A 16,602-nucleotide genomic window follows, 5' to 3' on the forward strand; every position below is an offset into this window, starting at 1 on the left:
TAAGACGTTGTGTTGCTTCCGCCTGTGCTGCAATGGACAAATGGCATCAGGTCTGGGTTGCCATGGTCTCTCTGGGAGTCTACCATCCTTGGACTGGAAATGATGGGCTCCATGGTGTGCGCAGAGCCTTGTGCAATGTTGGAGGCGGACTCCTCCATGCTCCTCATCATTGCCAAGAGGTTCTCGGGCACCCTTGCCATCACAGCTCCGTGTGCATGCACATCACCCTTCTTCTAAAGGCCTCCCTATCGAGGTCCTCAACTGAGTCCTGTGCAGCAGAACTCTCCCTCCGGAGAACTGGCCCCCTAGCTACCCTTTCCCCCTGGCCTTGCCGCAGCCCACTCATCCCCGGTGCCTCACCCTGTGCAGATCCCACTACTATACGAGCCTTCACTCGCCCGGACGACCTGAGTGCAATCATTAAATTTCTTCCTGCACTGTGTGTGGGTCCTAGGGAACCACAGTGCTGCGTTACCTCCCTCCACATGGTGCGGAAGACTTGCGGCGAGGGCCTCCTGCCACTTGCCGGGTACAGCACCGCCCTCCGTCTCTCCTCAGTGAACACCAACACCGCCAAAGCTTGATCTTACAATCTGTGGGCTCTCTCCCTGGGGGCGTGGATCTGCCCTGAGTACAACTGCTTCAGTCCTCCGGCTCCTTCTCCTTGACCTGCTGCTGCTTGCTGAGGCAGCTGCACAGCCAGCAATGCTGAGAATGAGGTTCTGCAGCATCAATGAACTTCCCCTTTAAGAACTGAAGAAAGCCTGTGGCAATCATGACTTGCGATTAGTCTGCACCTGATATTGGTCCACCCTTTGAGTGTAACGCCAATGAGCTTGGGCTTAAAGACTTGAATTAGCACTCTAATCATTTCTTTGAGCAGTGAGCATGAATTTTGCGTGCAGTCTAAAGCATTAGCGCCTGGTGCTAATTCTCCAACTTTTCTAATGATATTGCCCATTCCTGGGCTATAGTGAATTTCTAGCCCTATACTGTCCTATGTGAAACTTTAAAGCATTCTGGGCTAAGTTCGAAGTATTCTATGAAAAGTTCAAAATATTATACGGCATATTCCAAGTTTGTATAACACCTTTTTGAATATTTTCAAAGTTGCAATATAAGCACAATCCTTGCAAGCAGCAGCAGTAAAGGATATTCAGTCCATAGAAGGCTTGTGGTATTATGACAATGCGATCTACAGCCCAAGCATTTTGGGGCACATATCAATGTGAATGACAGAGTGAACATTATGGGGCACCTTTCACTGATTTATAAAGCAGGTGCTGTGGAGCACTGTTGAATGATTTGTAGAATGGACAATATATACTATTGCCATTTGATTTTATACTTTGTATCACAAAGATTTATTATTCTATATCTGAGCTCTAAAAAAAAACTGCTCCACATTTTTACTTCCACCCTCAAAAGTAATCATAATAATCGTAAAAAATTCCAGCACAAGTTTTGTGAATTTTGGTACAAAGCTTCTCCAGGCATCTAGACAGAATTTGAATGCAATTTCTAAATAGCTTTTTACAGTTAAGTACAGCTGATAAATTTGTTAAACAACTGGCTGAAATATAAGTTACTTCATTAAATCAAAGAACTACCTTCGTGCCGAGCACTACAACAAAGTGTTGTGCAATTTTAACCCAGAGTTTTTCACTGACTTCGAGATCGTGAACCAGTTTGAGACTCTGCTCCTCAATCACCTGTAAAGAGAGCAATGGGTAAGGATATGTTATGAAAAATTTGGGGTTTCACCAAGATATAACATTCCAACTGCAAAGCTGACATATGGCCCAGTCATCTAAAATGGAAATGTTTGTTTTGCACATCAGCAGTTAAGAGATTAAACACACTTTTACATTCTGGTTCAGTTCAGGGAGGATCTTCACCTGTTATATCTTATTTGGTCCCACAACAAATTCCACATTTTCTCTAGGTTCCTCTCTGCGCACTGTTCATCCATTTAAAGCAGCCACTTCTCAGATTCCATGCTGCTCAGTGACAAACCTCTACGTTTAAAACTGGGACAGACTGGTATTTGAAAGTTGGATTTTGCTGTACTGGTTTAATTCTCATATTTGTTATATAGAGCAAAATAAAGTAGTTCAATAAAATTAAAGTTTGTTCAGGAACTTGTTTTAACCATTTTGTTCTGTTTTACTTCATTTACTTATATTTTAAAAGATCTCTAGTAGCAGAATAGGGGTCCAAGCCCACGTGGTCTTTGCAGCACCAGCTTTGAATTAGATCAAGCCATTGCTTGAGGTTATTTGGATACAGCTAAAAATAAAATGTTGTTGTGACACAAAGGTGACAAGGAAAGTAATTCAGCTATCACAGATAAAGTATAATGTGCAAACATTCACTGTGATGAATTACCTTCAACGCTAGGCTATAGGCTGCTCCACTCCACCAGTCCTTCTCCTGGATTAAGGTACCTACTTGGGCAATCAATCTTTTTCTCTGCAATTCGTACAACTGGTGATATTCGCCCAGCATACTACAGGTATAAAAACAGTCAAAGTAATTTCTTTCTTTTTCTCACCCGTAATCATACAAGTTTTTAGTTGTGAGTTGCAACTGCCAGTCATTCTAACGGACCAGCTGCATGTGTGATAAATTTTGTGGTTTTTGGCCAAGTAAGGGCAAACTGCAGATCATAGCTGATTCAATTGGACATTGCGAAAAAGCCTATGGTTTGTTTATGAGCTCTATTGTCTTGAGCTACAAGATTTGGAGAGGGGAAGGGGAGGTATGAACATAGGAACCAGCAAACAAAGAAAAACATATTTTTGTCTGCTCCACCAGACAGTCACAATATCTACAGAGGCTATTATAACTAGCAAAGTCACAGCTACTCACAATGCATCATTAAACATAATTAACTAACCTACCATCACCCTCAATATACCTCAGTGTCCTTCAGAAGATATTACTGAAAACTATTTTTTTCTATTCACTGGGCTAGTCCCAAAGGTCAAAGCGTCAAATTGGACCCCTCCGGAGGGTCGCTGCCCTAAGCTTGACATGTATGCTTAAGCTGTCAGGAGATGCATCAACGCCAGATTCATCAGCCGCACTCACAAGACAGTCCAGAATGTCACCCGAGCACAACGCAACGCCATCCACGCTCTCAAGACCAACCGCAACATCGTCATCAAACCAGCAAAGGAGGAGCCATCGTCATACAGAACAGGATGGACTATTGCAAAGAAGCATACCGACAACTGGACAACCAGGAACACTACAGACAGTTACCCGCAGATCCGACCAAAGAACACACCCGCTAACTCAACAGACTGATCAAGACCTTCGATCCAGACCTTCAAAGCATCCTACGCGCTCTCATCCCACGTACTCCCCGTGTGGGAGACTTCTACTGCCTCCCAAAGATACACAAAGCCAACACACCCGGACGTCCTATCGTATCAGGCAACGGAACCCTGTGTGAGAACCTCTCTGGATATGTCGAGGGTATCCTGAAACCCATCGTACAGGGAACCCCCAGCTTCTGTCGCGACACTACAGACTTCTTACAGAAACTCAGCACCCACGGACCAGTTGAACCAGGAACACTCCTCGCCACGATGGACATCTCGGCACTCTACACCAGTGTCCCCCACGATGACGGCATCGCTGCAACAGCCTCAGTACTCAACACCAACAACAGCCAATCTCCAGATGCCATCCTACAACTCATCCGCTTCATCCTTGACCACAATGTCTTCACCTTCGACAACCAGTTCTTTACCCAAACACACGGAACAGCCATGGGGACCAAATTCGCACCCCAATACGCTATCTTCATGCACAAGTTCGAGGAAGACTTCTTCGCTGCACAGGATCTCCAACCAACGCTATACACCAGATACATCGACGACATTTTCTTCCTATGGACTCACGGCGAAGAATCACTGAAAAGACTACACGATAACATCAACAAGTTCCATCCCACCATCAAACTCACCATGGACTACTCCTCAGAATCGGTCTCATTCTTGGACACATGAATCTCCATCAAAGACGGACACCTCAGCACTTCACTCTACCGCAAGCCCACGGACAACCTCACGATGCTCCACTTCTCCAGCTTCCACCCTAACCACGTTAAAGAAGCCATCCCCTATGGACAAGCTCTGCGAATACACAGGATCTGCTCAGAGGAGGAGGAACGCGATGGACACCTACAGACGCTCTCGTAAGAACGGGATATGACGCTCGACTCGTCGATCGACAGTTCCGACGGGCCACAGCGAAAAATCGCATAGACCTCCTCAGAAGACAAACACGGGACACAACCAACAGAGTACCCTTCGTCGTCCAGTACTTCCCCAGAGCGGAGAAACTACGCCATGTTCTTCGCAGCCTTCAACATGTCATCGATGACGACGAACACCTTGCTAAGGCCATCCCCACGCCTCCACTATTCGCCTTCAAACAGCCGCCTAACCTCAAACAGACCATCGTTCGCAGCAAATTACCCAGCTTTCAGGAGAACAGCGACCACGACACCACACAACCCTGCCACAGCAACCTCTGCAAGGCATACCAGATCATCAACACAGATACCATCATCACACATGAGGGCACCACCCACCAGGTACATGGTACATACTCATTTGACTCAGCCAACGTTGTCTACCTCATACGTTGCAGGAAAGGATGCCCCGGAGCATGGTACATCAGCGAGACCATGCAAACACTGCGACAACGGATGAACGGACACCGTGCAACAATCGCCAGGCAGGAGTGTTCCCTCCCAGTCAGGGAACACTTCAGCAGTCAAGGACATTCAGCCTCCGATCTTCGGGTAAGCATTCTCCAAGGCGGCCTTCGAGACACACAACGCAAAATCGTCGAGCAGAAACTGATAGCCAAGTTCCGCACCCATGAGGACGGCCTCAACCGGGATCTTGGGTTCATGTCACGCTACATGTAACCCCACCTGACGTAGGGTCATCCAGACTCGAGTCGTCGTTGGCTTGTTCTCTCTACACAGATGCGGCCGGACCTGCTGTGATTTCCAGCCAAAAAAATGCTTTTTGTCTTTTTTTCGTTTTTCATACAGACCCCAGCATCTGCAACATTTGACACCTTGTGACCCCACCTCATTGTTCTTTGATGTAATGTTTTCCTGACTCACCTGTTTGGACACCATTCACACCTTTGATTGCTGTGATTATCTCTCTGCCGAGGTGTGATAAATGGCAGTTAGAAAGATTACCTGTAAACATCTGACATTATTCTCTGACGATATAAGCTGTGTCTTTATGCATTTCTCCACTTCACCTGATGAAGGAGCAGCGCTCCGAAAGCTTGTGATTTCAAATAAAGCTGTTGGACTATAACCTGGTGTTGTGTGACTTCTTACATTTGTCCACCCCAGTCCAACACCGGCATCTCCACACCATACTTTATCTCTAATTACTCTCAACAGCACTGTCAACCAAAAAATTATCCATTGCCCTCTTCAAATGTGTAACACCTTCTGCTTGCACTGCCTCCCTCGATAGACCATCCCACATATTCACAACCTGTACCAAAAGCAGTTATGGTGGGTGGGGGGTGGTTTCTGCTTCAGCACTCTCCAGCCTGTGTTTCTCTGCCCATTCACTGTAATACTTGAAAAATCGCAGTTTGGCAAACACAGAAGCACAGAACCTTGGACTAGATCTTGACCTTTTCTCATCCAAGCTTAGTCTTGGAGCTTGTGTTAATATGGAACGACTCTCTGGGATCCAGTTTATCTATTCTTTTTAATCAATAAGATTACCTATAAGCCACCTTTTCACCACATGCCTTATACCCTCCTCATAGAACAGGTACCCAATTGCATTTATCAATTTAGTTGCCCTTCTTTGTACTCTTTCCAAAAGAGAAGCGCCACTATCTTGCTTCAGAAAGTGGAGCACAGCAGCAAACTTCTTTTATTCCACCGTAGCAGCAGGGTATCCAAGACAGTCAGATGAAGAGCATGGCAGAAGAAACCAGACCTAATGACTGCTGCAGCACTGTGCAGAGAATTTGGCAGCACTGCAAAAAAAATCCAATGACTTTACCAGGCAGGACATGACAGACAGGTACAACGCCAGCTCATATTTAGGCATTCTACCAACAGTATTAGCGCGATCACTTAACTCCTACCCATGCATTCCCTCACTTTCCGTTCAGTCACATTTGCTAACTACTCTTTTGAGGGCTCTTGCTGCAGCAGCTCCATGTTAACGTCTCTTTTAATCCCGATGTTGTGGAGAATGCAACAAACCGTGATGATCGTGAAAGTTTTAGCTGGGTTGCACTACAGGACACCTACTGGCTTGTCCAGGTGTTGCTTCAGTATACCAGTGGTGTGTTCTTTGACAGATCTAGTGGAAGCACATGCCTCATTGTATCTGTGTTCACTGATGGGCAGTAATGCTGCAGAGGGGTCATAAGCCAAGGCAGCAATAGGTATCCTTGCTCATACAGAAGCCAAACCTTTATTCAATGGATATCAGTAAATAAAGATGGTGCAAGATAGCGGCACCATGAGAGCTGCCTGGTAATCTGGCACTGACCTGTGCTATTCAGTAAAGGTGGTCACACATAATCAGGACATTTAAGAATAGACGCCCTTACAGTTCATGTCAAGGGCATTCTTGTCAGCAGAAGAATGAAGGGGTACATGGGTGTCATCTATTGCTCACTGGACATTTGGGAATTCTACCATTCAAAAGAACCTTAGAGTTCAAGCCTGTTGCTCCCTGGTGTCCGTGATGTAGTTTCAAACAAGGCATCGGTTACCTGTTTTATTCAACAATGTATTGCAGACTGATTGATGGTGCTAATGTTCCTTGTGGCCGCTTGGAAAGACTCTGTGGAAAAAAGTTCAAGATAGGTCACCTTGGCTGTCACTGTGCCTGCCCTGGTACATGCCTACAGCATGTTAGACAGCTCAGCCACAGCTGCCCTGGTGAGTCTTAGCCTGTGAAGGCACTGGCCCTAAGTGAGGTCCAGCTAATTCCTCCAGTTCCAATCGATTCAAGGATAATGCAGGTTGGTGTTCCCCTCTTCCAGTGACGTCTCAGTTCCCAGTCATCTAAACATGCTTCTGCTTCATCCTACTCCTCTTCCTGCAAGCAACATATGAATATACCCATTCTGCTAAGGGAGATAATGAGACAAAAGAACTCCCCAGCTCTCCTTAAAAGCTTCTGCCCACTGGTCATCTCTATTGCAACAGCAACATTGAAATTTATATCACCAGAATGGCTAAAAAATCAATTTATACATTTCTTAACAAGTCATTGCTTGTTTCTTGAAACTTGTCAGTATTTGAAATGCAGTGTCAAGACACTGAATGCCTAGTTTATAAGGGAGCTGCCTGTACCTGTGACCAGCGGAAAGAGAGAACCTAGTCGAAGTCCACAATGATGTTACTCTAACTTCCTACAAATAAAATTCAAGCACAATGGAGAGGCCCCTGCCTGGTCTACGACCAGAAATGTGCATGAAGTCAAAATGGGTAAAGACACCCAGTGTAAAAGGTTTCTTCCCCTTTCTTCCCTATGTTGCGCACCAGGATGCAATGCAGAGGAAAATCAAATGCAGTGTAGCGATTCGTGTGCATCGCCACTAAATAATCGAGTTCCTGTTGTTTATTTACAGGAACAGGTTAAATACAACAGGTAAGGTAGCAGGTAAGATGGCTGACTGTAGGAGCACCGTGGTGTAGGTCTTTCCCCAGCGGGGACGCCACGAGGACTGACTAGAAGTTTCCGAGCTCAACTGCTAGCAGGTTCCGAGCTCAACTGCCAGCAGGTTCCAAGCTCAACTGCTAGCAGGTTCCGAGCTCTACTGTTGGAAGGTTCCAAGCTCTGACGTCATCTCACAGAGTATAGGAGAGAAGCCTGAGTATAGTAATAGATACATACAGTAAGGTAAGTTAATGGGAATTATGTATCTCAATGTAAGGGACAACCGGTGGTACCACCACATAGGCCCCCCCAGAATTCGCTTTAACGAAAGTCCAAGGATGAAATGGTCTGATGAGCTGGTGGTCACGGCGGTCGTGCTGTCTCGACTTGGTAGGCGAGGTCTGAAGATGCTGTTCGTAAGCGGATCCTTACGCGCGTCGTGGCAAATAAAACGTATCCGTCAGACGAAGGACCATGGAGACGTGCGAAACAGCAGGCCTTGTCAGAGTGACGGGCAGGTTGGGCGGACGCGGGGCGATGTCTCCGTTGATGTTGAAACAAGTCCTTGTTCCGACGAACTCTGCAGGAACGCCAAACGAGCGATCCAGAAGGACTTGACAGGCGAGGTCGGTGAACTCGCCGACAGGTGAGCGAAACCTTCGGGAGGCTGGAACACACGGAACGGTGCGTGCCACAGTGCTACGACGTTAACACAACGGAGGGTGAAGAGTTGCTGCGTTGATCAGTGATCAGTGAGGCCAGCAACTTTCACATGGCTGATCGCGGCCGCAGGATGCCCGTTGGACCCGTCCTCGATGTGTGCAGCGTCAGTAGAGGTTTGCATTTGTTAAAGGGAAAACTGGAGAAAGGACGGCAATGGTCCGGGTTGTTGTTGCTTTCAGGAGGGGTCAACTCTGCCTGGAGGGCGGCAACACTTGTAACTGTTGTAGATTTAGGAGAACACAGCCGGGAGGGCGGCACGCTTTTTGTTCACGCCGAATCATGTAGTAGGTAACACAACCAGCAGGCGGAAGGGCTGGTGCATCGTCGGCGGAGAAGGAGTCGTCGTTTTTCACGAGGGATAGGTCCTCGTGGTTCGCGAGGGATGGGTCCTCGTACGCGAGGAGTGCGTCCTCATGGTATCCCCGCAGGGCGCGCTCCGATTTTGTGGGCCCGAACATGCTGTACCCCGCGCTTGGAGAGATGTATACTTGCTGTTGCTTTGGACGTAGAGGCGGACGATTCGTGTGGCGGTAGGAAAGACGAGTACGGGGACCGTAAGCAAGTGCATGGTCGGCGCCGCATCGATGTTCTCGTCGAACAGAGCTTCTACCTTTATAAAGCACGAGGGAGTCTGTGGCTCCCTGGATTGCGGTAGCGACAGCAAAACGGCTGGTGCTTCCATGGCGTGCTTCTTTTGTGAGAATTGCTCACAAAAAAACAGGGTCCGGTTGAGTTTTGTCCGTGTCAAACGGGATCTGCTCCAGGCTGCACTTACCTTGCAAATACGTGTGCAAAGATGGGGTCGCCTTTGGAGGAATCGGTGTTAGGCAGTTGCTATTCCGTGGTTGTTCATCGGTTGTGCGTCGGTCGTCTTGTGGGAAGACGAGGTTCATGCACGCGTTGCTACCGTGAAAATCATTCACGGATACGGGTTCACCAATTGTAGTGTTGGAATTGATGAGCTCCCGTACTCACATCGTTGGGTCACCAATGTAGCGATTGGTGTTCGTCGATTGTTCATCGGTCGTCGTCTGTGAAGACGAGAGTCAGGCTGCGCGTTGCTTCCGTGAAAATCGTTCACGGATACGGGGTCACCAATTGTAGTGTAGGAATTGATGAGCTCCCGTACTCACGTCGTTGGGTCACCAATGTAGCGATTCGTGTGCATCGCCACTAAATAATCGAGTTTGACTTCGACGAACTATAAATAAGTTGTTTATTTACAGGAACAGGTTAAATACAACAGGTAAGGTAGCAGGTAAGATGGCTGACTGTAGGAGCACCGTGGTGTAGGTCTTTCCCCAGCGGGGACGCCACGAGGACTGACTAGAAGTTTCCGAGCTCAACTGCCAGCAGGTTCGGAGCTCAACTGCAAGCAGGTTCCGAGCTCTACTGTTGGAAGGTTCCAAGCTCTGACATCATCACACAGAGTATAGGAGAGAAGCCGGAGTATAGTAATAGAGACATACAGTGAGCTAAGTTAAAGGGAATTATGTATCTCAATGTAAGGGACAACCGGTGGTACCGCCACAGCAGTCTGTTTTTACTACAGTTAACAATGGCTGCACCCGCCCCCAAGATTAGCTTCAAGTGTCTGAGACTACATGCAGGAAAATGATCTGCATTATGGTGAGGAAGTTATTGTTGTTCTGTGCATGCAGGCGCACTGTTTCCACAGTAGCAAAGGGAGGACATACTCTGTGTGGCACACTACTCTTCACTGACTTACAGGGGATGATAGAAGATACATTTAAATTAAAAAGAAAGACTTGCATTTATATAGCGTCTTTCATGACCACCGGACATTCCAAAGCGCTTTACAGCCAATGAAGTACTTTTGAAGTGTAGTCACTGTTGTAATGTAGGAAATTAGTCTCCAATTTGCACGAGTCCATACCTTCCCCATATAGGGGAAAGAGCCTTTGACCATCCATTACAGGGCCATCGGTATAAGGAGGTATGGGGCCAGGGAAAAAATTCCTGTCTGCATGGCTTTCAGAGGGACCCAGCGTATAGTCAGGGTGGCACATCTCGTCACTTATGCTACAATGTGCCATCCCATGGATTTTCCGGGCTACTATTTATACGTGTAATTGAATGGGTTGGAAATCGAGCCATAAATCTCATGAGACTCAAAATATCGTGAGTTACTAAGTCTTTCAATTGTTGGGTGTTAGTCAGTAAAAACTGATTTGGAATAACCTTTATATAATCTGGAAATTTATGTACAGAAAGGAATAAAGACTGAAAATGAAGTACCTTCGCTGTATTAGAGGTGCTAGCTCTACTCGTCATCCCTTTACTAAAGTTAAAATTTCTTCAGTACATTCAATAATACCATAAGAGCACCTTTTTAAAAACTAATTATTTGCAAAGAAACATAATTAATCTTTGGAACCTCCCACACTCCCATTCTTTTGTTGATCTGACTTGTTTTTAAAGGCATTGGGCGAGAAATTCATGGCCTTAGTGCCACTCTGCAGCGCCATTAAATGGCACTAGAACGACGGCCGCCGCTCTTTCGCCAGCTGCTGTCGGGTCCCATGGGGCCACCATTTTCGTCCTTACCTTTGTGCTGCCGGTAACTGGCAGCGCCTTCCCGAACAAAATGGCGGCGTTGTGACGTAAATCAGCATACAACGCTGACTTAACGTCATAAGCGCGAACTTTGACCCTAGAGCTGAGGTCAGCGCTGGGTCCTAAGCATGCCAGGTTAACCTGACATGCAAGCAGGCTGACAGTGGCGATGTCTGCACCTCTTAAAGGGACACACACATCATTCAGGTAAGTTTGGATTTAAGGTTTTGGACTGGTTTTTTTTGATTTTATTGAAGTGGTGGCTTGCTACAATTGATGTGAAAAGTTTTTTTTTTTTTAAAGTGTGTAGGGAATGCTGCTGGACGCTTGCAAAGGCTCGGATGGTAAATAAAGGCCTTTGAGAAGAAAGAACATGCTGCAAATACTCAGCAGGTTATGCAACATCCGTGGAGAGAAAAACAGAGTTCACGTCTCAGGTTGAGATGCTGCCAGACTAGCTGAGTATTTCAGGCATTTTATGCTGTCATTTCACATTTACACCATCCGCTTGCATTGGGAAGAGGAAGACACAGAAGAGGAGGAAGCAGAAGATGAGGAAGCCGCAGATGAGGAATCAGATGGAAGGATGCATCCCAGACAGCCCTTTTGTGGCTGGGATATCCGGATTGGAATCATCCACCTGCGGTCGCAGTGACCGCAACCCCAATTCCCCTTTCAACATTAGTCCCACACCTTACCTTCCATCTGTCACTGACCATCACAACGTTCTCTTGGTCACGATGCTGAAATAAAAGCCACCACAAAGCAAATTTTCCAATCCACCTACATACATCTATCCTTCCAAGGTGACATAAAGAAATCAATTCATCACCCGTATGCATGCTGGTGGTGGAGGGAGTGAATGTTTAAGATGGTGGATAGGCTGCCAATCAAGCGGGCTGCTTTGTCCTGGATGGTGTCGCGCTTCGAGTACTATTGGAGCTGCACTTATCCAGGCAAGTGGAGAGTATTCCATCACACTCCTGACTTGTGCCTTATAGACGGTGGAAAGGCTTTGGGGATTCAGGAAGTGAGACACTCACCGCAGAATACCCAGCCTCTGACCTGCTCTTGTGGTCACATTATTTATGTGGCGGGTCCAGTTAAGTTTCTGGTCAATGGTGACCCCCCAGGATGTTGATGGTGGGGGATTCAGCAATGGTAATGCCGTTGAATGTCAAGGGGCGGTGGTCAGACTCTCACTTGTTGGAGATAGTCATTGCCTAGCACTTGTGTGGCATGAATGTTACCTGCCACTTATCAGCCCAAGCCTGAATATCATCCAGGTCTTGCTGCATGTGGGCATGAACTGCTTCTTTATTTGAGCAGTTTTGAATGGAATTGAACACTGTGCAATCATCAGCGAACATCCCCACATCTGACCTTATGATGGAGGGAAGGTCATTGATGAAGCAGCTGAAGATGGTTGGGCCTAGGACACTGCCCTGAGGAACTCCTGCAGTGATGTCCTGGGGCTGAGATGATTGACGTCCAACCACCACAATCATCTTCCTTTGTGCGAGATATGACTCCAACAAATGCAGAGTTTTTCCCCTGATTCCCATTGACTTTAATTTTACTAGGGTTCCTTCATGCCACACTCGGTCAAATGCTGCCTTGATGTCAAGGGCAGTCACTCTCACCTCACCTCTGGAATTCAGCTCTTTTGTCTATGTTTGGACCAAGGCTGTAATGAGGTCTGGAGCCGAGTGGTCCTGGCGGAACCCAAACTGAGCATCGGCGAGCAGATTATTGGTGAGTAAGTGCCGCTTGATAGCACTGTTGATGACACCTTTCATCACTTTGCTGATGAGTTAGAGTAGACTGATGGGGCGGTAATTCACTGGATTGGATTTGTCCTGCTTTTTGTGGATAGGACATACTTGGGCAATTTTCCACGTTGTCAGGTAGATACCAGTGTTGTAGCTGTACTGGAGCAGCTTGGCTAGAGGCGCGGCCGGTTCTGGAGCATAAGTCTTCAGCACGATAGCTGGGATGTTGTCGGGCCCATAGCCTTTGCTGTATTCAGTGCACTCAGCCGTTTCTTGATATTCATGGAATGAATTGAATTGGCTGAAGATTGGCTTTTGTGATGGTGGGGACCTCAGGAGGAGGCCGATATGGATCATCCATTCGGCACTTCTGGCTGAAGATGGTTGCAAACACTTCAGCCTTGTCTTTTGCACTCGCGTGCTGGGCTCAGCCATCATTGAGGATGGGGATATTCATGGAGCCTCCTCCTCCCGTTAGTTGGTTAATTGTCCACCACCATTCACGACTGGATGTGGCAGGACTGCAGATTTATGATTTAATCCGTTGATTGTGGGATACCAGCATGAGGATACCAACATCTTGTATCCATTCAGCCCTGCCGCTGGCCACGGGTTCAGCCATGCTCCCGCCAAGAATGGTCTGCACCGTCTCCTCCAAGGAGGTGAGGTGAGGCTAGGAATGGGAGATGTGCCTCATGATTGGTGCAAATTGTTGGTAGGTGAGTGATTGTGGGTGGGGTTCGTGCATTGAGCAGTGTGTGAGGCTAGTGGTCCAGTTGGTAGGAGACAGCTTTTGAAGATGCATTCACTGACCCTGACCAGTGGCGTGAGTTCATGAAGCTTCTTTGGGCACTGGAGCCAGGTGGTGGGGGCAATACTGCTGGCAGTGACAGCCTGGGTGATGTACTTCCACATCGTTCTTTCTGGAGGGCCTTCTGGCCCCTGTGGGTAGAGGGCCTGTCTTGTAGCAATGACCCCCAGCACAAAGATGGAGTGCTGCGTGCGAGACCCTGGGTGCCCCTTCCCTGGCTTGCTGAGCCATTTGTGTTAGTGCTGAGGCAGTTTTCCCATTTTTTGAGGTTAGGATGGGAATTCAGCTTTAAGAGCCAAATATTCACATTTGGGACTTCTTTTTAATGTTAAATATTTTTTAAAAGGCTGAAAACTGCATTGTTTCACTTCATTTTAATTTGTATTGCTTCAGTGTGCATGACCCCTTTAATTCTCATACTTCTTCATTACCCACAATTCCTTGCGACCGCCACAGCCTCGCTTCCAGAGGCTGTGCAAAGCTCCAAAGCTACTCCTGCACACAAACTTCGGGTGGGATGCCTCCAGTAACGCCACCAGGCAGGTAAGTGCTGTGCCAACAATCTTCATCCTCCCAGATGAATTTTGCTCCATTAGCACTGCAGCCATTTTCAGCGGTCGTTATCTCCATACTTTACTGGCTAAAACAAATGTCTCCCCCATTGCATGTTCTTGACTGCATTGGAGGGAGGTTGGTTTGGAGGTACTAATGTGTTGGACATCGCAGAGTAATTAACTTGCACATACTGAATTCAGGGGTTCCTCAGTTATTCTTAAGACAGAAATCTGCTTACTAGCAGCAACTGCTTCCTCCTCACCAAAGCCTTTCTGTCTGGCGATACTGTAGCTCTTATTGGTAGTCCCTTTACTCATCTGGCACCTTCTCCTCCCTTTGAGCAGCTCACCGTCTTGCATCCATCCAGGATCACATTACCCTCCCAAGCCCCATACCAATTTCCTCACTGAGATGTCCTCCCTTTGCTCCATAGGACTGCCCTTGTATGTTTCCATTCTTATTTATCTGAACAAGCCAGTGCATGTCCAGCAACGGCTTCTCTTCATGCTCCTACACAGTCATATCCAGAGTCCCTCCCCAAAGATCTATCCTTCGCCTTCTCCTATTTTGCATCTACATGCTGCCCCTGGTCAGCTTGCATATATATGCTGATAACACCCATCTCTACCTCTCCACTACTTCCCTCGATCACTTCTGTGCTGTCAGACTGCCTATCTAACATAACGTCATGGATCATCTATATATATAAATCGGTACTTCTGTCTGTCTGTCTGTCTGTCATCGCGTGTGCGTTGCGGGTATGCACTCGAAAGTTACAGGGCGTACCTATGCGCGCGTTACCTCCAAAGAAAGCTTACGCTTCCGAGACGGTTTTAAGCGTATTTACATTTCGGCCAGGCTAAAATTGCGCCCGCGGTATCCCAAAAACCTTCAACATTCCGCTCATTAGCATCTCATTATCCGCTCATTAGCGACAGAGTGACCTCGAGCTCGACCAATCGTACGCCGGGTTGCTGGCGTGTGCCGCCGGGCCAATCGGTGCGCGTGTGGCCGGGCTTTATCGTTCTGAACCGAGGTGAGTCGCCGCCATCTTGATTCCAAACTTTTCCTTTCTTTTTCCCGCTTTCTGCGTCTTAAAAAAAAACGTTGATTTTAAAACACATATTGTTTTTTTAAAAAATGATTTAGAAAGTAATTAACTTATCTAATCTCATTAATTTTCCTACCTTTCCCCATTTTTCCAGGTAGGCCTAGAAGCCTCGGCGTCTCCTCCGCACCCACGCCCGAGCTAGGCACCTCCCGGCCCCACTCGAAGGCTGGAGGGCCGAGCCTCAGCCCAGCGCCGCTAGGGTGCGCGCGCAGCAGGAGCTGAGACGTCTCTCTCTGCCGGGGCTTGCTGAGCATCCAGCGTTACCCTGGCAACGGGCGCAATCGGCGGTCTTCACCTCGGGGGGAGGGGGGGGGCGGCCGCGACCCTCGGGGGGGGGGGGCCGCGCGCGCAGCAGGAGCAGCTGAGACGCGGCGTCTCTCTCTCTGGCTTGGTCAGCGTCACGGTTGCCCTGGCAACCGGGCCAGCCGGCCGAGAGAGACGCCGCGTCTCAGCTCCTGCTGCGCGCGCAATTGGCGGTCTTCACCTCCGGGGGGGGGGGGGGGCCGGGGGCGCGACCCTCGGGGGGGTCGCGACCCTCGGGGGCCGCGACCCTCGGGGGGGGCGCCCGCCGCCCTCCCTCCCCTCCGCCCTCCATCCCCCCCTCCCCTCCCCCGCCCTCCCTCCCCCTCCCTCCCTCTCCCTCCCCTCCGCCCTCCCTTCACCTCCCTTCCCCCCCTCCCGCCCTCCCTTCCCCCCCTCCCGCCCTCCCTTCCCCCCCTTCCCCTCCCCTGCCCTCCCTTCCCCCCCCCTCCCTTCCCCCCCCTCCCTTCTCCCCCCTCCCTTCCTTCCGCCCTCCCCCCCTTCCCCCTCCCCCCTCCCCCTCCCTCCCCTCTCTTCCCCCCACCCCTCCCCCCTCCCCCCTCCCCCTCGCCCTCCCTCCCCTCGCCCTCCCTCCCCTCTCTTCCCCCCCACCCCACCCCTCCCCTCCCTCTCTTCCCCCCAGTCGCTCTCTCTCTTCCCCCCAGTCGCTCTCTCTTCCCCCCAGTCGCTCTCTCTCTCTCTTCCAACAACAACATTCCCTCAAAAAAGCCTCGGCACCGCCGGGCACTTCAGCTAGTAGGATCATACAGCACAGAAGGAGGCCATTCAGCCATCACGCCTGTGTCGGCTCTTTGAAAGAGCTGTCCAATTAGCCCAACTCCCCTGCTGTTTCTCCATTAGTCCTGCAAATTTTTCACCTTCAAGTATTTACCCAGTTCCTTTTTGAAGGTTACTATTGAATCTGCTTCCATCATCCTTTCAGGCAGTACATTCCAGATCATAACTCGCTGCGTAAAAAAGAATTTACCTCATCTCCCCTGTGGTTCGTTTGTCAATTTACCTTAAATGTGTGTCCTCTGGTTACCAACCCTCCTGCCAGTGGAAACA

The 16,602-nt window shown here is 48.6% G+C and overlaps 1 protein-coding gene across 4 annotated transcripts in view; it reads right to left on the reverse strand.

Moving 5' to 3' along the window:
• The window catches only part of axdnd1 (axonemal dynein light chain domain containing 1), a 209,007-nt gene that overhangs the window by 146,122 nt on the left and 46,283 nt on the right, over positions 1–16,602 (reverse strand). For all 4 annotated transcript variants that reach the window (XR_015077655.1, XM_085982558.1, XM_085982557.1 and 1 more), the window contains exons 13-14: positions 2,389–2,509; positions 1,611–1,712 (exon numbers count right to left, since the gene is read on the reverse strand). Coding sequence is in view for 3 of the 4 variants with exons in the window: in XM_085982558.1 (XP_085838684.1) it covers positions 1,611–1,712; positions 2,389–2,509 (223 nt within the window). In the remaining variant the exon portion in view is untranslated. The remainder of the gene's footprint in view (positions 1–1,610; positions 1,713–2,388; positions 2,510–16,602) is intronic.

This window comes from Somniosus microcephalus, chromosome 3, assembly GCF_052327205.1.
Source record: "Somniosus microcephalus isolate GS21.2 chromosome 3, FLI_Smic_1.0, whole genome shotgun sequence".
Taxonomy (NCBI): domain Eukaryota; kingdom Metazoa; phylum Chordata; class Chondrichthyes; order Squaliformes; family Somniosidae; genus Somniosus; species Somniosus microcephalus.